The 23335-nt window shown below is 45.1% G+C and overlaps 1 protein-coding gene across 11 annotated transcripts in view; it reads left to right on the forward strand.

The window, feature by feature from the left end:
- Positions 1-23335, forward strand: part of ENOX1 (ecto-NOX disulfide-thiol exchanger 1) — a 611047-nt gene that overhangs the window by 449288 nt on the left and 138424 nt on the right. For all 11 annotated transcript variants that reach the window (XM_060129461.1, XM_060129462.1, XM_060129460.1 and 8 more), the window contains 4 exons: positions 5526-5696; positions 7117-7323; positions 10958-11191; positions 21541-21753. In XM_060129461.1, the coding sequence (XP_059985444.1) occupies positions 5526-5696; positions 7117-7323; positions 10958-11191; positions 21541-21753 (825 nt within the window). The remainder of the gene's footprint in view (positions 1-5525; positions 5697-7116; positions 7324-10957; positions 11192-21540; positions 21754-23335) is intronic.

The raw sequence follows: 23335 nt of genomic DNA on the forward strand, positions 1-23335 counted from the left end.
AGTTTCTGCTGAAAGATCAGCTGTAAACCTTGTGGGGCTTCCCTTGTGTGTTATTTGTTGTTTTTCCCTTGCTGCTTTTAATATTTTTTCTTTGTGTTTAATTTTTGATAGTTTGATTACTATTTGTCTTGACGTGTTTCTCCTTGGATTTATCCTGTATGGGACTGTCTGTGCTTCCTGGAGTTGACTGACTATTTCCTTTCCCATATTAGGGAAGTTTTCAACTATACTCTCTTCAAATATTTTCTCAGTCCCTTTTTTTTTCTCTTCTGGGACCCCTATAATTCATACGTTGGTGCGTTTAATGTCCCATAGGTCTCTGAAACTGTCCTCAGTTCTCTTCATTCTTTTTTCTTTATTCTACTCTGCAGTAGTTATTTCCACTCTTTTATCTTCCAGGTCACTTATCCATTCTTCTGCCTCAGTTATTCTACTATTGAATTCCTTCTAGAGAATTTTTAATTTCATTTATTGTGTTGTTCATCATTGTTTGTTTGCTCTTTAGTTCTTCTAGGTCCTTGTTAAACTTTTCTTGTATTTTCTCCATTCTATTTCCAAGATTTTGGATCATCTTTACTATCATGACTTTGAATTCTTTTTCAGGTAGACTGCCTATTTCCTCTTCATTTGTTTGGTTTGGTGGGTTTTTACCTTCCTCCTTCATCTGCTGTGTGTTTCTCTGTCTTCTCATTTTGCTTCTCTTACTGTGTTTGCGGGGGGGTCTCCTTTGCGCAGTCTGCAGGTTTGTAGTTCCTGTTGTTTTTGGTGTCTGCCCCCAGTGGCTAAGGTTGGTTCAGTGCATTGTGGAGGTTTCCTGGTGGAGCGGACTGGTGCCTGTGTTCTGGTGGATGAGGTTGAATCTTGTCTTTCTGGTTGGCAGGGCCATGTCTGGTGGTGTATTTTGGGGTGTCTGTGACCTTATTATGATTTTAGGCAGCCTCTCTGCTAATGGGTGGGGTTGTGTTCCTGTCTTGCTAGTTGTTTGGCATGGGGTGTCCAGCACTGGAGCTTGCTGGTTATTCAGTGGAGCTGGGTCTTAGCATTGAGTTGGAGAGCTCTGGGAGAGCTTTCACTGTTTGATATTACGTGGAGCCGGGAGGTCTCTGGTGGACCAATGTCCTGAACTCGGCTCTCCCACCTCAGAGACACAGGCCTGACACCCAGCCAGGGCACCAAAGATCCTGTCAGCCACATGGCTCAGAAGAAAAGGGAGAAAGAAAGCAGGAAAAAAATAAAATAAAGTTATTAAAATAAAAAATTTAAAAACAATTATTAAAAATAAAAGAAAATTAAAAAGTAATAAAAAGAAGAAAAAAAGAAAGAAGAGAGCAACCAAACCAAAAAACAAATCCACCAATGATAACAAGCGCTAAAAAATTATACTGAAAAAAAAAAAATCAGAGAGAACCCTAGGACAAATGGTAAAAGCAAAGCTATACAGACAAAATCACACAAAGTCCACCTCCTCAATTTGGGATGGTTCGTTGTCTATTCAGGTATTCCACAGATGCAGGGTACATCCAGTTGATTGTGGAGATTTAATCTGCTGCTCCTGAGGCTGCTGGGAGAGATTTCCCTTTCTCTTCTTTGTTCTCACAGCTCCCAGGGGCTCAGCTTTGGATTTGGCCCTGCCTCTGCGTGTAGGTCACCGGAGGGCGTCTGTTCTTCACTCAGACAGGACGAGGTTAAAGCAGCTGCTGATTCGGGGACTCTGGCTCACTCAGGCCGGGGGGGAGGGAGGGGCACGGAGTGTGGGGCGAGCCTGCGGCATCAGAGGCCAACGTGACATTGCACCAGCCTGAGGCTCGCCGTGCGTTCTCCTGGGGAAGTTGTCCCTGGGTCACACAGGATCCCAGGAGGGGAGGTGTGGACAGTGACCTGTGCTCGCACACAGGCCTCTTGGTGGCGGCAGCAGCAGCCTTAGCGTTTCATGCCCGTCTCTGGGGTCCGCGCTGATAGCTGCGGCTCGCGCCTGTCTCTGGAGCTCGTTTAGGCGGTGCTCTGGATCCCCTCTCCTCACGCACCCCGAAGCAATGGTCTCTTACCTCTTGGGCAGCTCCAGACCTTTCCCCGGACTCCTTCCCGGCTAGCTGTGGCTCACTAACCCCCTTCAGGCTGTGTTCAGGCCACCAACCCCAGTCCTCTCCCTGCGCTCTGACCAAAGCCCTCAGCTCCCAGCCCCGCCAGCCCTGCCATCCCCGGCGGTTGAGCAGACAAGCGTCTCGGGCTGGTGAGTGCCGGTCGGCACTGACCCTCTGTGTGGGAATCTCTCCGCTTTGCCCTCCACACCCGTGTTGCTGCTGTGCTCTCCAACGTGGCTCTGAAGCTTCCCTTCCGCCACCCGCAGCCTCCGCCCGCGAAGGGCATTCCTAGTGTGTGGAAACCTTTCCTCCTTCACAGCTCCCTCCCACTGGTGCAGGTCCCGTCCCTATCCTTTTGTCTCTGTTTACTCTTTTCTTTTGCCCTACCCAGGTACGTGGGGGAGTTTCTTGCCTTTTGGGAGGTCTGAGGTCTTCTGTCAGCATTCAGTAGGTGTTCTGTAGGAGCTGTTCCTCATGTAGATGTGTTTCTGATGTATTTGTGGGGAGGACGGTGATCTCCACGTCTTACTCCTCCGCCATCTTGAAGGTCTTCAAAGGGTGCATTCTGCTGATCTTGGAGAGTCTCCTGGAGAGGCTGGGGGTGGCTGTGTCTACTGCTGGGGACACAGACAGTAGCCTAGCGGCAGCCACACTCAAAAACTCCTACCCTGTGGAAGCCGGAAGACGCTGCTGGCAGGTGCCTGGTGAGATCCTCCTGTGCTCTTGGAGAAAACAATTTTCATCTGTTCATATATTGTTAAAAAGTAATGGGTTCGTACTTTTTTTTAAAAGTCTAATCCTTCCCACTTCTTCCTCTCAAATACTGAATCTCAGATCCTTTGATGTTCAGCATAATTTAAGTGTTAATTCCTTGCTAAACTCTTTTCAAGCTACTACACTCACCATGCAGATTTCATTCAACCCCACAGTCTCTTTGTATTAATGTCTCAGAAAAAGCAAAGTAACTCTTGCTCTGTATTCAAATATTTTGCTCAAGAGTAGTATCTTTTGTCTCCATTCCTGAAGATGTGTTTATTTATTTGGCCTTCAAAAAGAAAACACATGTCTGCTACAACTAAAAGAGAATGCAAGAACTGGGCTGCTCGTCTCATTTTGGGAAACATCTGGTTATTGTAATTCACGGAGCTCTCCTGCGGTCCTGAGTGGTTTCAGCCTTAAATCACCCTGTGTTGGCAAACAATAGTAAGGGCCCGGCCAGGAAAGGAACAGACCAATCTCATGTACGGAATGAGATTAAATAAAGGCATCAGCAAGCCAGTATTCCCATTACCAATATTTCTATTTCTAATATATCCTCCTGAGAAGCCAATGTGTTATTTCAGTGATGATGACATTGGAAGCCATTCTGCTGTTCTGGGGCTCCCCTTTAGAACTGGCATCGGGATCAGAAGGCTACATCTTGGTTTGTTTTAAAGAGTAGAGTCCATTTGTGGTAGTGGCATGTTATTAGGTCAGTGATCTAGTTGGGTCATTCTAGGTGGAAACTTCGAAGTGGTTACAAGAGATGTTTTTATATCCGGAGCCAGAGACCTGGACCCTAGTTCTGACTCTGCCATTTGTTTGCTTTGTGATGATGGAAATTTTACTTTACTGCTTTAAGCCTCGATGACTTCAGCTGTGAAATGGGAATAACACCTGTGAAACTTGATGAAGATTTCAAACGAATAACCCAAGTGTGAGTCCTGCCTCTGTCACTTCCAAACTTTTATGTCATTTGTACTTCACTTGGTTTTGAACGATTATCAGTGAAGAATCCTGGAGTCCTAGGAGGCTAGTGCTCCAGGAGATTGTCCACTCAAAAGCCCCGTGTGAGAGATGAAGAACCTGAGAACCATAATTACAGAAGTACCTCGAATGTCAGGGCGACTGCTTTGAACGGGAATGCTTATTTGACATTTACACTGAGGGTTTCTTAAAAAAGGCCCAAACCAAGAAACAAACCCAAAACCCCACCTCATTTTCCTGAAGGAAGGCTGGTATGCAGTCAGATTAAATGGATTTCCTCATAAATGGGACCGCAGTCCTCTGAGCTTGTAAATCAGGATCGCCCTGCTTATTCTGTTCAGTCCAGAAGAGGAATGGAAATACCCAAAGCAGCTGGAGGAAAGCTATAATAAACTTCTTCCTAGAAAGGAAAAGGCCATGCTGGTCCTCTGTATCCCCTGGAGAGTCTTGGTAAACAAAGTCTATAGTTGTCACTTCACCTGCCTCTGGGCTTATCTGACCTTTCAGCACAGGTAAGCAAAGGGTGAGGCCATGCAGGGGCCTAAGGCACGGGCTGGCTGGACGTGAGAACCACAAAGGACAGGGGGTGGGAGGGAAGAATGGGAATGGTCTAGAATGATGGGGAGAAAAGGAGAACAAGAGATAGAAATTTCATCCCTGAGAACTATAGTGGAGGGGCACCAGGGCTACTGCTGGGGGGGCATCTGTGCTTCTGTCTGTCTACCTCCGAACAGTATCACACCACCAATGAGCGTATGTTACCTGAAAACAGAAGAATTCTCAGAAGAGGGATCCCCTTGCAGCTACTCTAGAAACTCAATACATCTGAACAGTCCCTACTCTTAGAAAGGTCTTACTAATTAAAAACAAATTTAAAAAATCCCTGTATATCACTTTTGAAATGACTTGCTTTCTTATCCCACTAAAAAAAAAAAATTCAGTGTTTATATTGGAAAACCCACCCTTTTTGTGCCCTTCCATTTTTTATGCAGGGCGTAAATTTGTATTTTTTATACAACAAATAAAGATTTCAGAAGGGTGGTCAATTATTTGCTGATTGAATTATAGGAAGAACGTGTGGTTATCCAATAGAACTCAGAAATGTATACAGCTAACATTATGCCCGCGTGTATCTAACCCAGCCTTAGTAATTATAATCACGCTTTGTTTTTTGTTTCCTGAGGGGAATAGGTTAGGTTGGACCTGAATGCATCATTATAAAGTAGGCACATATAAACTGAACTTCCTTAAATCGAGGTCACTTGGGTAAGAAGCCTCTTTTGATAAAACTGGTTGACAGTTGTATTCACTGGGCACTTCAGTGTTAAATGATATTCTTCCCACATCCTGGGTCATAAGGCAGTCACATCTACATCAAAGTTAAGAAACAGAAAATCACGTTCACAGTAACAGCAAAGCTTCATGGTGTGTGGCTTTACCCTTGAATATGCTGTGTTCTGTTCTGCCATGTTAATATTTTAAATAATATAACTTCCTTTCCATGTAGCATTACGTTCATCTTTTATTTTCTCTTTACCTTTCTGAAATAGCTTTCTATATTGCTCTATTTATGCCAGGAGAAATTTCTAAAACATAGGAAGCATAAAGTCAAATCATCTTTTTAGGAAAACAGCAAAAGTAACAATAAAAACCAATTTAAGATCCTCCAGCCAAAATGATATCTTGTGTACTTTACAGACTCAATCTGTGTACCAGGCTTTGATCCAGGCCTCAACATGATGACTGGGATCACCCCTATTAACCCAATGATACCAGGCCTGGGGCTGGTACCACCCCCGCCAACAGAAGTGGCTGTCGTCAAAGAAATAATCCACTGCAAAAGCTGTACTCTTTTCCCCCAAAACCCAAGTAAGTGATATCTGTGAGAAGTATTTGATCATCGATTTAAGTTTCTTTCTTTTTTAATATAGTATTGCATTCATTTTCAGATGTGACTCAAAGTTCTCCCACCTAGGTACACAGAGTGGGGATCATTCTACAGAAGCCCTTCGTCTCTAGATTAAAACAAATATGTGGGTCCCTGTGTCTATCCAGGAGCTGAATTGACACCACGAAGGGAGCATGAGTGATTGGGGTGAACAGCCAGCATTAAGGACCTTTTTGCACGCAACAAAGTCTAGCATTTGCTGCAGATTGGAGTGTGAAATATGTGAACACTTCCATCCATCTTCACAAATGTGAGAGAGAAACTCTGAAATGCGTTTTGCTAGATGGAAAACGGAATTAATTTGGCAGTTAGCAGTTGGGTGGTGGAGGGGAGCGGGGAGCCTGCATCTCAGAGCTCCTGGACCAGATTGCATTCGCTTGAAGGAAACATACATTTGATGAAATAAATAGGCCAGTTTGTTGTTGTTTTTTTTTTAACTTAGTCTCTGATACTAAATTCATGGGTTTCAATAGCTGGGATTTTTTTTTATTCATATGAAATCAGTGTTGCCTTTTTAAAGTGGACTTTTCATAAGATTGCTTTTTATCTTTTTATGCAGGCTCCCTCAGATTTAGTAGTTTGCTCATTTAAATGTGAATAATAAAAAAAAAAGGAGGGGGTGGTTTCAGGCCTTGTGTTTCGCAGCCAAGTAAGTACTGCGCCTGCTTTCAGGCTCTGCTCCCTGTTCTGCCTTACTGCTCCATTATCCTGCAACCAGACAAGGCAGACAACAACCATCGGTTTGTTTTTTTTGCTGTACGCGGGCCTCTCACTGCTGTGGCCTCTCCCATTGCGGAGCACAGGCTCCGGACGCGCAGGCTCAGAGGCCATGGCTCACGGGCCTAGCCGCTCCGCGGCATGTGGGATCTTCCCAGACCGGGGCACGAACCCGTGTCCCCCGCATCGGCAGGCGGACTCTCAACCACTGCGCAACCAGGGAAGCCCAACCCTCGGTTTTTCGTCATGTTTTCAGTTCATCATGCTCTGTACTTCATGAAGTTTTTTTTTTTTTTTCCGATTTTCCGGGCCTCTGTATTATGAAGGAGAAATGAAATGATGGTAACATTTGCTTGATCTGTGTTCGCGGACGAGCATAGCCACTCTGTGTAGAAATGAACACAGAAAGTAGAGAAAGGTGGGGAGGAGGAGGGGACAGGCACTGAAAGCCAGGACAGCCTGCCATCTGTGTAGATCACTCTAGAAGTCCATCATTACTCAGAATGGAGAAAGGTAGTCTGTGAGTTTGACTTTCACCAGGTGAATCAGAAAACAAACAAACAAACAAACAAAACAGCAACTATAACTAAAAGGCAAAACCCTCTGTTTTTTTGTGATTCTCAGATCTTCCACCTCCCTCCACAAGAGAACGACCTCCTGGGTGTAAGACCGTGTTTGTCGGGGGATTACCAGAAAACGCCACTGAGGAAATCATCCAAGAAGTCTTCGAGCAGTGCGGTGACATCACAGCGATTCGGAAAAGCAAGAAGAATTTTTGTCACATTCGCTTTGCCGAGGAGTTCATGGTTGATAAAGCCATTTACCTTTCTGGTACTTTGCATCACATAAGGGGGTTTTCTCGGCGCTTTGGGATGTTTTGTTACGTTAATATGAGCGTATTCCCTTTTGCCTTAATGCATAATAAAAGTCCTCACAGTTTGGGGCTGGAGAAGGAGGAATTCTGCCCTTAGGCTGCCAGAAGCTCCCTGTTAAGTCTGTGAACGCACGTATGTCCCTGCTGCAGACATGGTGTCCCACCATCCAGGCTTTAGGAATTCCATCGAGTTTCTAATCAATGTTCTCAAGTGCTTCTTAGATGAGAAGCAATATTATGAATACTGAGGACCATTATTATTATTGGATGTAATTCTCTGGGGGAATAAAGTCCTCTCTCAGCATAATTTCAGTTTTTCAGAAGTGGTTCACTTTCTAGACACCAGGGCGCAAGATGAGTGCCTTGCAGACAGTGGTCCCCAGGCCTGAGGAGGAGGCCCAGGAAACCGCCCCGTTGCTAGTGCATTTAGCCTGGCTAAGCCCACCCCACCATCCCTGCTTGTCTGGTGCCATTTATCAGGGACATTTTTACAGAGGTTGAAATTAAGCCTCCTGCTGCCTTCCACCCTATGGGTGTTGGAGCAAATGTATGGAGCCTGTCAGCAAGGCCTTTGCCAAATCTAAGCATCGCAGAGCTGGTATTGAAATGTAGCTTTGGAAGGATGTCTTTTTAGATTTAACTCACTGCCATTCCCTCTCTGTCTCCATCTGCATATTTCACTCTGTCACTCTGCACATCACTTCCCTCTTCCAGAGGCAAAGCTAGTGGGGAAAAGTGGGAAAAGAAGACCGGGGAAAAAAATCTGAACATTACTACCAGGTTTACCTAACTCTGCAGTCAGCCCCGATGACCATAAAATTGTCTTGCAAACCCCAGAAGCCCTGGGGTTATTCCAACACTGAAGAGACTTTCCTGAGCTAGATAGTGACCTAGAGAACTTTAAAACCCTTATTCCAATAAAACCTGACAGTGGAAAAGAAAGCCTGAAAGTATTCCAGAATGGAGGGGGACGATAAAACATCAAATAAAAATACAACACTCAGATCTCTCACAGAGTCTTGAGCTGCGGCATCAGAGTAATCTATTAGACAACTGGGGATTCTATTGAGTGTGTGGCACTGGCTTTCACATGTCTCGGGCAAGATAACCTCTCTCTGAGCCTCTCCTTTCTCTTCTGCAAAATCGAGATAGTAATAGTGCTACCTCATCGGATTGTTATGCGGAATGAATCAAAATAAGGGATGTTAAGTGTCTAGCAGGGCACGTGCAACATGGGAACCATTCAGTAAGTGGTTGTTTTTAACACAGATATCCTGATGATGATAGAGAAGAATCCTGCCCTGGGAATTTGGGTTCTAATCACAGCTCCACCAATACAACTATGACTTTGCCCCCACCTGATTAAATGAAAGGGCTACAGTAAATCAAAGGTGTTTTTCAACACTGACATAACATAATGTTTAGACCCAATCAGAAAACTCATAGTACATTGCCAAAAGATGAACAGTTCCAAATTTAGGCACATGAAAGTTTCAGATTTATGCCTTGATGCTATATTTTTTTCAAGCTCTGACCCGGGCCCCTGCCTGACTACCCCTTGGCATCCCACAGCAAAGGCCTCACCTCCAGCCGACCTGCCTGAGTACACAGGGGTCTCCCAGCTCTGCCTGGGCTGCCCCGGCAAGGTTGCAGCATGGTCCTGGGAAGATCTGAAAGGCTGACTGGGAGGGGCAGGAAGGAAGGCAGGCTGCCGCTCTTACGTAAGAGCTCCCGCAAGCCCTAGCCCAGCTGGATGGCCTAATTTTAGGACCACAATCACATTTGAGGGCCAAGCTAATTTTAGACTCAGCCTCATCACGGGCTCTTTTAAGGCCTTAATGATGGTGTTGTGATGAAAGAGAGGGTGATTTTTGGAACCAGAAATGTCTGAAAAGTGATGCTCTGGACATGACCAGGGGAAAGTTGCTTGGCCAGTTGGGACAGCTGGCCAGTCTTAGGCCATTCTGCCTACTCAGCTGTTACGTATATATCACCACGGCCTGCTGATTTGTTAAATTTCCACAGCCCACAACCAAAATATACTCTGCTTTAGCATTAATTCTGCTCCTCTGTGATCAGATGTTTGCTTTTTTTTTTCTTTTTGCTTGTGAACACTTCTTTCAAAATTTATTTTCTAACATCTTTATTGGGGTATAATTGCTTTACAATGGTGTGCTAGTTTCTGCTGTATCACAAAGTGAATCAGCTATACGTGTACATACATCCCCAAATCCCCTCCCTCTTGAGATGTTTGCGTTTTTGATAGGTATTGTTATGTCTTCCCAGTTTTAGAGAGACAATACCTTTTAAACCTGGGAGTGAGAAGGTCATAACAGGAATCAGACTTGAGATCTGTTTCACATTTGTAACTTTTCAAAGCCGTGAAGTACCCTACTGGGGAGAAGCCAGCCTCTCCTGGGATTTTTCAGCTGAGTTTCAAGCCCAAATGCTAAAATAATCCATTGAAATCTACCACAAGGTCCCGGGCATCAGTGCAGTGCAGCCTAGCATTTCACAGTGGTGTCTCATTTGCAAAGTCCCTGCACAGCAAAAGTGCTTATTTTGCTCTCTCTTCTGGCAGCCCCTGACAGCAGGGATCCTGCTGGGACCTGAATTTATGTTTTTAAAAATCTGAGTACCCCAAACTGAAGAGCAACCTCAAAGCCAAACCTCCTTCCCTTGAAGTTAGTCTGGCGGCCTGGTTTCAGTTCTGTTTGTGTTGATTTCTCAGATCAAGTTTCTGCTTATAATCTTTATAAGTTGTGTAGCTCACAGTAAATCCCCCAAAGACTTCCAGGCCCATTTTTTTGGTCTAGCTCTGGGCTCTCACACGGGCTCCTGTGGCCTTCAAAGATTGCATGGACAATTTGCGCAGTGCTGCATGCCAGATGAGGTGCTGGAGGGGCTGTAAGGAAGGCCGCGGTGAGGCCTCTTGATTGAAGGTAAAATATTCTCCTGTGTGCCCCAGAGGATAAGTGGAAATAAAACAGTATTGCAAAATTGCCTTGGTAATTGTGGCTTTTGCAGCTGCCGAGAGAGAATGGAGCAAGCAGCGTTTTCTAGGAGAATGAAGCAATAGCCTGTGAGTGAGGTGTCACGGAATTTACTTTGTAGATCTTTTTAAATATCATAGATAATATTTATGAACTCGCACTCCACCTCTTCCTGACAAAAGTAAGAGGGCTTATTGCAACAGAGTTACAGTAAATTGAAAATATAAAATTGAGGCCATAAAAAGCAGAGGGGGAAAAAAGCTACATGCCCAATATTTTTTTGATCTTCCTGGAAGCCAGAAGATAAGTGCCCTGGTTCTTGAGATCATCCTCTTGGCAACATTGGCTTGAAGACCCCTCCCACTGGAGCGTTTATCCCCGAATCTATAATAGGCGTACCTTGGGCCGCGCTTCCGCTTCCGGATGGCCTCGGAGGGTAACAGCTTCCCACCTCCTATGGGAAGGATGTCTTTTGTAAGGGAAGAAGAAATCAGTGAGAGCTCCCCTGGGGCGCCTTGAGGGCCTGGCCCCGACTATGACAGTCCTGCGTGACAGTGTTGTGACAGTGTGATGTGACCCGCCTTCCCACTGGTTTCAGGTTACCGGATGCGCTTAGGGTCTAGCACGGACAAAAAGGACTCAGGCCGGCTGCACGTGGACTTCGCCCAGGCCCGGGACGACTTCTACGAGTGGGAGTGCAAGCAGAGGATGCGCGCCCGCGAGGAGCGGCACCGGCGCAAGCTGGAGGAGGACCGGCTGCGGCCGCCCTCGCCGCCGCCCATCATGCACTACTCAGAGCACGAGGCCGCGCTCTTGGCCGAGAAGCTGAAAGGTAGGAGCTGCGCGCGTTTGCTTCCTCCGCCGTCCCGCCGGCCATGGCCCGCCGCCAGGGAAACAGAGTGATCCCCGAGGGCCGGGCCCAGGTGTTTCTCCTGTCCCTTCGCGTGCTGAGTTCATGGGACCGGGGTCCCCCGGGCTTCCTCCTGCTGCCTGGACAGAGCCGTGCCCCTGCCCAGCCCTCTCCCTGGCCTGCCTTCTCCCTGAATGTGTATCAACCAAACTCAAGCAGAGCGGGGCAGAAGAGCCCTCTGCACTAGCCCCATAGCAGGTCACCATCTGACTTCCTACCCCTGTTGAATGAACCAGTGCCTCCTCCTACAGGCGGCCAGGTCCCGGGGCTCCTCCAGGTCTGTAGTTTGCACCTCTGCTGGCCTCTTAACAAAGCCCCCCCCCACACACACACACGCACACAAGGCTTGTCTGCAACCGTGCTGGGGCCCGTGCAGAACAGAAGAGAAATGTAGAATAGGCTCCCTGTCTTTAGAGATGGAGGGGAAGGGACCCTCCTAACGTCTATGGAAGAATTAGAACTAGAAGTGGGCACGTGTCATTTCTTTGACTGTTTTCTGTGCTCCTCTCCCGGGTTTGAGGCCCTGGGGGATAAAGACAGAGACAGAGGCTTTAGTACCTGCCACAGTGAACTACAGATGACTGGGGAGAGGCCAGATTTGGAAGTTAGGATGACATGTGTGTCAGTTCTGATCCATTATTGAGCAGAGTTGTTTGACTCCAGCAACATGGGTGCACTTACAGGCAAGTGATGGTCACACCCTCCTCAGTCTGTTGGGCGTGTCAGGTTTCGATGAAAAAACAGGTCATGGTCGCTGGCCACGATGAACTGTAATACAAAGCCAATGACGTGATTGTCAACCAACATATGAGCAACATGCTTTGGGAACTCACGGACAAGTGTGAGTGGTGTTGATGACAGTGTCAAGAAAGTCTTCACAGAGGAGGCAGAACTTGAACCTTGCAGGATAAACAAGATTTGTCTCCCCAGGAGAAGAAAGGGCCTAAAGCCATTCTTGTCAGAGGCTGGAGCTCAAAGAGTAAAGACAGAAGGAAGCAGAGGGGAATTGGGCACAGGCGGAGAAAGGCAAGTCGCCTCCTCGGGGGAACAGAGCGAAGGTGAAGCTGGGAAAGCAACCTGAGGCCAGATGGTGAAGGCCCTCGGGCTGCCACCGGATTTGGGTTTTATTCCATAAACAATGGAGAAGTCTTTAGGAGAGGAGAGATGCGATTGATCCTTGGAGTGTTTTAGAGCATAGCTGGCAGTGTTTAAAGTGGATTGGATGTTTTCACTAAAGGAAATATGAAAAGCTGCCTGAAACCTATTTTAGGAAGATAGGAAGTAGACATTCTGTTTCTTTAAAAAAGCATTTAAGGGCTTCCCTGGTGGCGCAGTGGTTGAGAGTCTGCCTGCCGATGCAGGGAACACGGGTTCATGCCCCGGTCTGGGAAGATCCCACACGCCACGGAGCGGCTGGGCCCGTGAGCCATGGCCACTGAGCCTGCGCATCCAGAGCCTGTGCTCCGCAACGGGAGAGGCCCGCGTACCGCACAAAAAAAAAAAAAAAAAAGACTTCTGCTTCTAGCCCCCATCCCCTGCTCCAGCCTTGGGAGCCCCTAATCAGATGCAGTTGCCACTGAAACTATTGACTTGGGGAAAAAAAAAAAAAAACACCTCACATTGTAAGAGCTGTGAGTTGAGTTTATTCAGTGTCTTATTGAGGACTCTAGCTCAGGGGACAGCCTCTCAGCTCTGAGGAAATTTTCCAAAGAGGTAACGGAGGAAGTCAGTATATATGTGATTTTGGTGAAGGGGGTGCCTGTACCCAAGCACACAGGAGAAGGATGCTGCTAGTCACAGGGAACAGATATCTTAGTTAATGGCTTTAGTACTTTTCTAAGTATGGGAAGATGCAAGAATTTGGGTTCATAAAAGTTTTTTCTGAAAATATCTACCCATGTGGAAGCCTGTTCTTCCAGTTTCCCCAGAGCACAGAGTGCCGCATTCCTTTTCTCTGCCCTGAATTCCTTTCAGGGTGTGTTGAAGGTCAGCGACTGCAGTGGCTAATGACCTGATCCTTGTAGATCCTTCTTTAGTTGACGTAACCATAGAGCACCTCTCACTGATGCCCTTGGCATATGCTCTGCTGCTCCGAGAAGGCGTGTCTTACCATCATAGGCTGTGGCTGTCCCTTTAATAAAAAGCACGTAAAATGCACATGCAGACATCCTCACTTTTCCATTCAGACTAGAATCCATAAGGAGTGGGCAGAATGAGAAAGAGCAACATTCTCAAGCAGGAATGTTGATTTTGGAACAAATAATTTTTTCTTTAATATCCAGTACATTGTGTAGTATCACCTCACCTAATGAGCTACGTCAGCTAAACTGTATTCGATCGTGTCCACACCTAGAAGTGACAAAAACTAGCACCTTGGCGCCATGACCCCGTGGAGGAGTTTCAGGAAAGTTTGGCATCTACGTTAGGTTCTTTTTAAGAAACCAGCACAGAAGTGTCTTTGCGTGTAAGAGTTCCACAGCATTGCCTTTCCTGTTAAAGGATAGCAGATTGGGAAGTCAGTTTGGTAAAGTCATTTGCAAACCGTGCCGTTTCAAAACTGTATATTTATATAGATGAGTATAATTTGAAGAATTTAGAAGCCGTACTTTTGCCAAGTACTGTGTGATCCCTTGAGGAGAGAACAGATTGGAAATTTTAATAGATGGCAGTTACAGTAAAATGAGCTAGATGGGGCGACATCTTAGGCAACAGTCAGGTAATATCAAGCATGACAATTTCAACCCAAGCACAGAGTTTGGAGTATAAACAGCATTTAATTGCTTAGGAAATTGGCTGCCTCTGAGAGGAAATCCACTCCTTGCTCCTGATAAGGCTGCAGAGCCAGACAGCAGGAGCCAGGGACACTGTTTCCCTGAAGATGATTTCCTTGATGTGGGGATGTAAAACACCATCAAGACCTCCGGTAAAAAAAAGCCCGGATCAGAAAGGAAATGGAAATACAATCTGAAAATACCTAATTGGATTTGACTTTTTTTCCTCCCCTGAGAAATCTTGCTATCTCAGGTTTATTACAAGCATTTTTTCCCCCATTTTACACCATACTCGTTTAGCCTTACAATTTTCTTGTGGAAAATCAGCTTTATCCAGCAAAATCTGTACTGGCCAAGTCTTTACTATAACCGACAAGGACCTCCATATCCTGCCCGGTGGTAAAACTATGCGTACAGTAAATTAATTCCTGTCTCTCTTTCTTAGCTGTTTGGAGCTATGAGCGTGTTGCATTTCCGGCCAGCAGTGCTACCAGGCATGATGGGAAGTGTAGGGAAGTGCGGTGTGCCCTCGGCCATCATTCCACTCACTCCACAATTATTTGCTGAGCTCTTTGCCATATCCCTGACACTGTGATGCCAGGGAAGCAGCACACAAAGCCCCTGCCTCACAGAGTTTAGGTGTAGTTTAGGTTTCTTGAGTGACAGAGGCAATTACAAAGCTCTTCCCACAATTATGCGTGGGAAGTGCAGCGCGCTAGCCCGGGAGTGGTGGCAACCCAGCCTGGCAGAGGTGGGGTGAGAGAGGGGTGACTTTCTGGGACCCGGTAGCCCCGATCCAGTGGTCCCTGGGTCTTCTGAAGTCAGAGGAGACACTGAGTTGTAATGGTGTAGCGTCTGAGGCACTGAGCACCCAGTGTCCATTATGGTTAATACAAATTCTAAAAAAGAAAATTAGCGGGCACCCTGCTGATTAAATAGACATTGTTCCGAGACAGTTCAACTTAGTGAAGACTGACTGGGAAGTAACTGCTCACAGATCCAAAGTTTGTAGCACGGCTTTGAGAAAGTGAGAAGCAGCTCAATACCACCATAATTACACTTTATTGGAAACAGTAGCACCAGGCAGATGAGATAATGAATTTCTCTTTGTCTAACACAGACCATCCACCTCTGGAGGAGCCCCGTGTTTGGACTGTGGAAGGGAGAGATTGATTAGACAGTGAGGAAAGATGATCTCCTGATTCACTGGGGATTTCTCCTAGCAAGAGCATTTAAAAGTTCTTGTGTACTTTTTCCCCCTTTGGAAAGCTTCACATAATCTTTCATTATATGATGAATGACGAGTTCCTCTCTGAATCAGGTGAAGTTTTGACAAAGCTTTGCAAGCATTGTCCTTGGGATTCCCTGATATGTCATCCAGGATACAGTCTTCCTGCGATCAGCATTTGTCATTTCTGAGGACTAGTCTCTGATGTGCATACAGAATGGCCCCCGATCAGCCTGCCAGAGGGAGAAACCGCGGAAGTGGTTGCCAGCATCTTGCTGAGATGGTTGTCAATATTTATGGTTCTGAGAAACTAAAAAAATCAATAATGCTCTGAGCCAAGCCGAAGTTCCATTAGCTAGAAGCCAGGCTTCCTTCTCAGGGCAGAGGAAATATGAAGCACGGGAACCTGTTTGAGAATCATGTCCTTGGACGTTACTGACCTTCACAAGGCAAGATAGACCATTTCAACTAGAAACATTTTACCTGATCCAAAAGCAGGAATAATCAGTGCATGTTTATGTTGTCCCCGCTGAATTTTCTCATTTTCACAGGTACTAAATTGTTGGAGAGATTGTGTGTGTGTGTGTGTGTGTGTGTGTAAGTGAACTTGTAGGTATGTCGAGGGTAAAGGGGGAAGTATTAACATTTATGTAGCCTTTCACACTATCAGTGATTTGAAGGCTAGGTGAGGTCCCACCCCTCTTGATGGTTAATTGAGCAGCCAGAGAATGGAGATTTGTTTAGGGGTGTCTAAGTTTTAGGTACACATAGTGAAATTTTGGGAATGTTGTCGTAGCAGTGCCGTCCTGGAATGTCCATTCTACCTGAATCAGTATGTGACTGTACACTATAAGTTATTTCCACCTATCATAGAGGCTAGAAATCAGGGACAGCTGTATAGACATGCCATTCATTCTGTGTGTGTGTGTGTGTGTGTCTATCCCCATTTCTGTGGAAAGAAAAGTGTTGTAGGATGTCTTCCTTTTTTCCCTCATTCTCGAGACATTTTGTTCAAACGTGGAATCTCCCTTTCTGTCATTCCTTTCTAGACCCACCAGAAATCAGGCTACTCCAACCCACTTCAGTTTTCATATTCAGGGCTCATGGCCTGGCTCTTGTCACACTTATTGTTCTGAAATTCAGGGCCAGATCTCCCTGTGCACCCAAAGAGGGAGAAGAAATACAAAATGAGCCTGTATCAGTGATTTTACTTAACTCACTAATTAATGAGAGAATGAGTAAGATGTTAAAACTGGTTCAAAAGAGAGTTTGCTTTGTAAAGACATATTTTCTTCTGGACAAAAATTCATTTACATTGTTACAGAGAATTATTTGCATTGTTATGCCTTTTCACAATTCGTCTTCTGTCCCTGAAGAGTTGTAAAATAGCCTAGTCAATAACAATTAGAGATTCACATCCCTGGAAAATCAGATAATGCCAGAGGCGGGTGGAGAGGATCCTCTAGCCCAGCATTCCATCGAAAGGATCTGCAGTATCTGTGCCCATTTCCAGGACTTTGACATTTTTTTTTCACATTTTTTTCTGGGATGAAGATGACTGACGTTTAAGCAGCTCTTCTTTAAATGGGGGTGGAGGGTTTGTGGACAGGGATTCACAAAGCTCACGAGAATCACATCAGAGCCTTTCAGCATTCGCCACTCTCTCAGATGCTACTTTCCATTTCAGGTTTTCATTATCTTTTAACTTAGGTGAGCTCCTCACCAGTTTCCCTGGCTTTTATTGAGTGATTTCTTCTAGTGCTTCTCCAGTTTCAATGTGCATATGAAACGCTTGGACTAGGATGCAGATTCTGAGTCTGGAGGCCTGAGGAGGGTGAGGCTACGTTTTTGATAAGCCCCCAAACGAGGCTTACGCTTGTGGTCTTTGACTAGCAAAGATGTTTGCCATGTGCAATTTTTAGAATGCCTCCTATGTGCTCCGTGCTCAGTAAACGTGGAGAAGAGGGATAGGGAGGGAGGTTGACAAATTCCGATGTGACGAGAAATGAAATAAGATGGGTATGGATTCAGATACTGAAGTGTGATCATCATTATAATATTATTTAGTCCTCACGAAGCTGAATACAAAGGTTATCACCTTCCCAGAATTAAAAAGCTAAATTCAAAGCTAAATGCAAGGGTTATTACCTTCCAGAATTTAAAAAAAAAAAACTTTCAAAAAGATTTTTAAGTCATTGGATAAGCTGATTAGCTTACTGTGGAAAGCTCTGCTTCTGTGTAATTATCTGATATCTCTCTTAACTTTCATTGCTTATGGTAATAACCTCGGAGGCCTGGAGGATGAAAGGACCAGCCAGCTTAAGTGCCGTGAGAACATTTATCTTTGGTAGACAATGTGAAAACACTCTTCAACCTGAAATTAAAATGTTTATTACCAACTGGTATTTCCCAACTTTTGACCACTGGATTTGCTGTAACTTTCCAGCACTAATGCACTGCAGATCTATTAGGAATGGAGTATAATGAAAGAAACTACGAAGGGAAAAACTCAGAGTGAGCAGAAGACTGAAATATGTTTTGGAAGTTTTCTTCTCACGTTGACCCCTCAGAACTGGAGGGCCAGTGGATACATGAACCAATGATTACTGTATAGAGTGACTAATGTTTTCATAGCAGGATATGTAGGGAATTGTGGAAACGTAGCAAAGGGACACCGAATTCATGTTAGGATTGCAGAAAAGCTTCCTTTATGAAAGGCACTTAGGCTGACTCTTGAGGGAAGCATTAACAGTTAGCCGGGTAGACCAGGAGTTCCGGGGCCCCTAGGATGAGTGCACAGTACATGCTAAAGCAGGGAGACAAGGCCATGGTCCTTAACAAAGAGGAGTGTGACAAAGGAATGGCGAACGGATTGAAGGGGAAACTGCAGCTCAAGGGAGGCCATGGAGCAAACAGTTGCAGTAGCCCAGGTGTGACATTGTGAAGACGCTGATTAGAAAACATTGGGCAATTTTTAATGAGCAGATGCTCCATAGTCACTCCAAAATATGCCAATTTTCCCAGTTCTTTGTGCGGAGAAGGCATGTCTGCACATTCTAGTTTCTGAAGGGCACCCATGTTCGGAGTTGAACCCACACATGTTCACAGAAAGTATTTGGAATTTTTATAAGTGCGTCTTTGATGTGATTTTTATGAGCCGTGTTAATTTATTTCCGCATGAATAGCTTTAAGAGTGCTGCAATCTAAATCCTGTTTAAATTAGTTTATATTGTTTTCTGTTTTCTCTGTGATCTTTCCCCTGAATCCAGAATTGAATTTTCATTTGGGTATTGAAAATGACCGCTCCCAACACCCTCCTTTAGCCGTTCAGGGGGAGCTGCTGGCTTCGTCTTCATTTAACATAAAGTCACGTCTTACATGGCAACAGACATCGACTAGACTTAACCAGTCATTCGTTAGCTAATGTTTTCACAGTTAATTTGAACGTCAGTACATCAGTCATCCACCAGCCCGCCTCAGAAAGTTCAGAAACGAGGATGAAATTGGGAGTTTTCAAAACCATGTACTAAGCCATATATATATGTATATATGAGATATATACAGTATATCATGTATATTTTATTTTATTCATATATACTGAGAAAATGGAATTCTGCCTATTATTACTTGTTACAATGTTAGAAAGTCTCTTGCCTACTTACTTTTTCAGCTGTGTATTTTCAGTTGCTTAATCCTAAAATTGCTGTCTCTTTCTGAAAACTATCAATTAGCTCTGATCTCGTGAACTTATGCTTTAGGTCTAAGAGTGAAGAACGATAAAAATTGGCTCTTAGGTTATTCAAGGAAACATGCATTTTTAAAATTTAAGCGTGTTCTTCCTGACAGTAAATTAGGGTATTTATGAACTGCGTAACCACAAGCAAGAAAAGAAAAAACTGCGCCCCTGCGAGGGTGAAAGAAAGATGGGACCCCGTTGCTCGCTCTCTCTCTCCTTGGAAGCCCCATAATGAAAACGTCTAGGATTTTTCTCTATGTTACATCGAGATGCAAGTCACAGCAAGGGGGAAATATGGTTCATGAAGTCAGAGTTCTCTTTTCTGTTGTTGTTATTTTTTAAGAGGGGGAGAAAAAAAAGAAAAGATTTCTTATAAGCATTAGGTTGATTTCTGCTGTCTTTTCGGAGGCCCATTCTCCTAACACATATCTGCAGAGACGCAGACAGAGGGAGAGAGGCAGAATTTATTCTGACTGTAAGGGTCGCAGTGGGGCTCCCACAAGCATAATGCTGAATTATGGGCCTCTCCACGGGTTGAACGCAGTGTTAAGTTGTGTGATGGATTCTATCTTATACAAGCCGCTCTGGTCCATGAAATAAGAACCCCGTGCAGCTGGAGTTCGCTGAGGGTTGAACTCAGACTGAAATTCCAGAGTTAACAAAACTGTGCAAACCAGCTGTGACGCTGAACAAGTGCGCGCTCAATTGCGGGTTGGTTGAAATTGGCAAGGAAACTTGAGTCTTTCACGTGCGGGCCGCCCTGTGGGCCTTCCCCAGGCCACTTATCTCCTCGGATCAAAGGGTGAGGGCAGAAGGGGCAGGTTTGCCCAGGAGTAAAGCTTTGATCCCCAAGCCCAGACTGGCACCACCCAGGCGGGAGAGGGCCCGGGACGGTGGCCCATCAACAGCAGGATTTCCATCCTGGAGAATCCACGGGCGCTGGGTCAAGCGACCCTGCCTTCACTCAGTGCACGTACCTCCTGGGCAGGAAGCAGCCACAGCAGTGACGTGCCCTGGTCTGAAAGGGGGCCTCTGGGAGAAAAGGTACTCACGGTGTTCCCACAGCGCTCCGCCAGATTCACAAAGCACTCCGCGAATGCAGGCTTTGTATGGTGTGTAAAATACCAACAGCGGTGGTTGATTGTAAAACCTCTGGTGAGTAAAATAAAATAAAATAAAATAAAATTCCTTTACTCAATGTGAACCACCCTGTCTGTTCATCTAGAGTGTGTATGTATGTGTGTGTGTATACGTATGCACACAATATATAATAATATATAAACAGTGGAATATACACATACAGTGTATAAGGATGTCTCTGCTGTCCCTCTAGTAGAGGGAACATGGTAGTCACTTAGTATTTGTCAAATGCGTGAGAAGCATCTGAATCTTTTAGTCTAATTTTGCTTCTTAGTTTTAGAACTCAGATTCTACTCAGTTTACTTGGAAAATGTAGGATTTTTAAAAAAATTTTTATTGAAGTATAGTTAATTTACAATGTTGTGTTAGTTTCTAGGATAGTTCTCTTAAATCACATCTTTTTGGGGGTAAAAAAAATAGGGATGAAAGGCTCGTCTCCTCAAGTTTGTCTGGAAAATACGCAGTGAGCCTTCAGCAATGGGATCAATTAACGTTGTAATAACTGACATATAGCTTCCACTTCCAGTTAACTTAATCTCCTTCAAACTTGCTTCTTCTCCACCTCCAAGTCAGCCGTAAAACACAGATCTGTTCCAGTAACTATTTGCGAACGGGCAAGTATATTGGTTTCTTTGAAATAAACTTTATCACTTATTTACAGGTAGAACCTCCCATCCCCTCCCCCCATCAACACACCCCTCAAACCAAGTTCAAATGGGTTTCCAGTAGCCTTCCAAGGCAAACACTGACCACCCCGGAACAGGTCCTCTTTTGTTGAAAACAAGGAAATATTCTAGTTTTCAGCCTAATCAAATACGTTCTATTAAACCTAAAGTGAAATTAGTTTTGAACTGCAGTAGTATAAGAATTGACCTATTCCTACTACCACCTTGGGAACAATATCTCACATCACAACCACTTTTAAAAGTAATTTAATCTGTCATCCACATCTTGACAATAACTCAGCAGATTCTAAGTCAGAAAACTAGTATCACTGTATGCTATTTCTGGTGAAAGAATAAAGAAATCAACTGGAGGCCAAATAGGTGAATAACAGTTTTTCGAGCCAGTCTTAAGAAGGAGAAATCTGGGTTTGGTGGAGGAGTGCAGTTGTACCGTATTTCAAAGGATGCCCAGAACAGATCTTCTAAAACTGAGCTCATTGAGAGGGTGAACCACCCCTTTGTTTCTTGGGTGGTTGTGCAGTGCCGTGGAGCTAGATGTGGGAAGACAAGCTAAGTGATGATGGAGCCATTAGTCGCAGGAAAGCTCACAAGGTCAAGTTCTGAAAACATATCCATTAGGATGGACCGTGCTTTGCCTTTAGAGAGGAACCAAAGTGAAAACCAAAGTCTTTCCTGGGCGTGATTTGGACTTGGTGGTTTTGCATTTCCAGACGATAGCAAGTTTTCAGAGGCCATCACAGTGCTGCTGTCCTGGATTGAGCGAGGGGAAGTAAACCGGCGGTCCGCAAACCAGTTCTATTCCATGGTGCAGTCGGCCAACAGCCATGTCCGCCGGCTGATGAACGAGAAAGCCACCCATGAGCAGGAGATGGAGGAGGCCAAGGAGAATTTCAAAAATGCCTTAACCGGGATCCTCACTCAATGTAAGTAAGATTTTGGGGGGCCATCTCTTTTGTCACGACGTTGCCTTTTCTTATGTACTCTTTTTTTTTTTTCATTTGGGGGTAAGTAGTCCCATAATTTCCCATCTTACTCCATATCGAATGGCAAAACCTCATAAGCAATTTCATGTCCTGTGGCAACTTGGAGGAACACGGACCCCGCCCTGAGAGCTTACTTCTCAAGGTGAGCAGCATTTCTGTAGCTTTTCCTCAGAACACCCCGCCTGGCCCCCAGGGCGGGGCAGACAGACGCTGCTTCGGTGCCTGCTGGACCCACTGCAGTTCACACCGCCCCTGCAGGGTGGCCACCCTCACCTGCGGGCTCTACGCCCAGACCCGCACATCCTCCCCGTGCCGAGCGTAGAAGCAGCCCCTGAATACACTGTCACGCATTGTCCTTGGGCTCTGTTTAGAAAGAAGGTCAGAAAGACTCCTCCTCAGGATCCTTTATTTGAGGTGAGCCGTGGCTGTCAACACAGGCAACTCAGGAGTAGAGATTTTTCTGCAGTATTATTTTTTGTCCTTTTTTTCATTTGGAAAGCAAATTGCCTGAACCACTGGATGCCGGTGATTTTTCACGTCCAGATCCTAAATTGATGAAAGGGAGTAAACGGGGCTTTTTCTCATAGAACAATAGTTAGGGAAATTACCCAGGGCTCTATTCAAAACAAAGGACATATATTTTTTTCCGGGCACTCTGCGTCTGTAGTTAATGTCACAGTGGCATCACGCCTCACAGCTGCTCATGTGCCCCTTGCTTGGTAAAAGCTATTAAATGACACTTGTAACGGTGCCACGCTCCATTCCGCACCAGGTGCAGGACCCCGCACGGGATGGCAACATATGCAATTTACATATTCATTCTGAGAATACATATTATTTTCAATGACATCATGTGCCAAAACGCCCATCACCTCTTTCATCAGTGTAAACCCCAGCCATAATGTATCCATTAGGATGGAAAGAGAGGAGGGGATGAAAAACCAGCATCTTAACTGTAAATGTGTTTTATATGACTTTGTTGTCAAAAGACCATTTTTGCCACAGTGTAAAATGTCACGTGAGGAAACTCCCAAACATAAACTCTGATAAGTGACCAAATATCCAGTATGAGACCAACCTGGGACACCCTGTCTTTGTAGAAAAAAAAAGAAAAAAGGAAAAACGGAACTGCTGTATCTCATAGAGACCACTGTCAGAGCACCTTACCTAGATTCCCTGGTGGCGAGCAATGACCTTTTACCCGACTGTGTATGCCCAGCAGTTCTGAAGTTGGGGTTACTAGGGCTAGGCTAAAGTCCACTAACACCCAGACCACCTTTTAAAGGAGGAAAGCAGAGAATTGATCAGTAGGTGGGGTAGGGTGGATTGGTAGCAGAGAAAAGGGAGAGAGGGAAAGGCCACACCATTCTAATAATACAGTTCCTGCAAAGTTATGGCAAGAAGCCAACTGCCTGAACAGTAGAATGATCACTGATTACCTTTTGCTCACTAGCATCAGTTTGAAATAAATCCTTATTCCTGTGCGGTGTACAGTCCCACTGGGCAGGGAAGACTCAATCCT

The sequence above is a fragment of the Lagenorhynchus albirostris genome, chromosome 18 (assembly GCF_949774975.1).
Source record: "Lagenorhynchus albirostris chromosome 18, mLagAlb1.1, whole genome shotgun sequence".
Classification (NCBI taxonomy): domain Eukaryota; kingdom Metazoa; phylum Chordata; class Mammalia; order Artiodactyla; family Delphinidae; genus Lagenorhynchus; species Lagenorhynchus albirostris.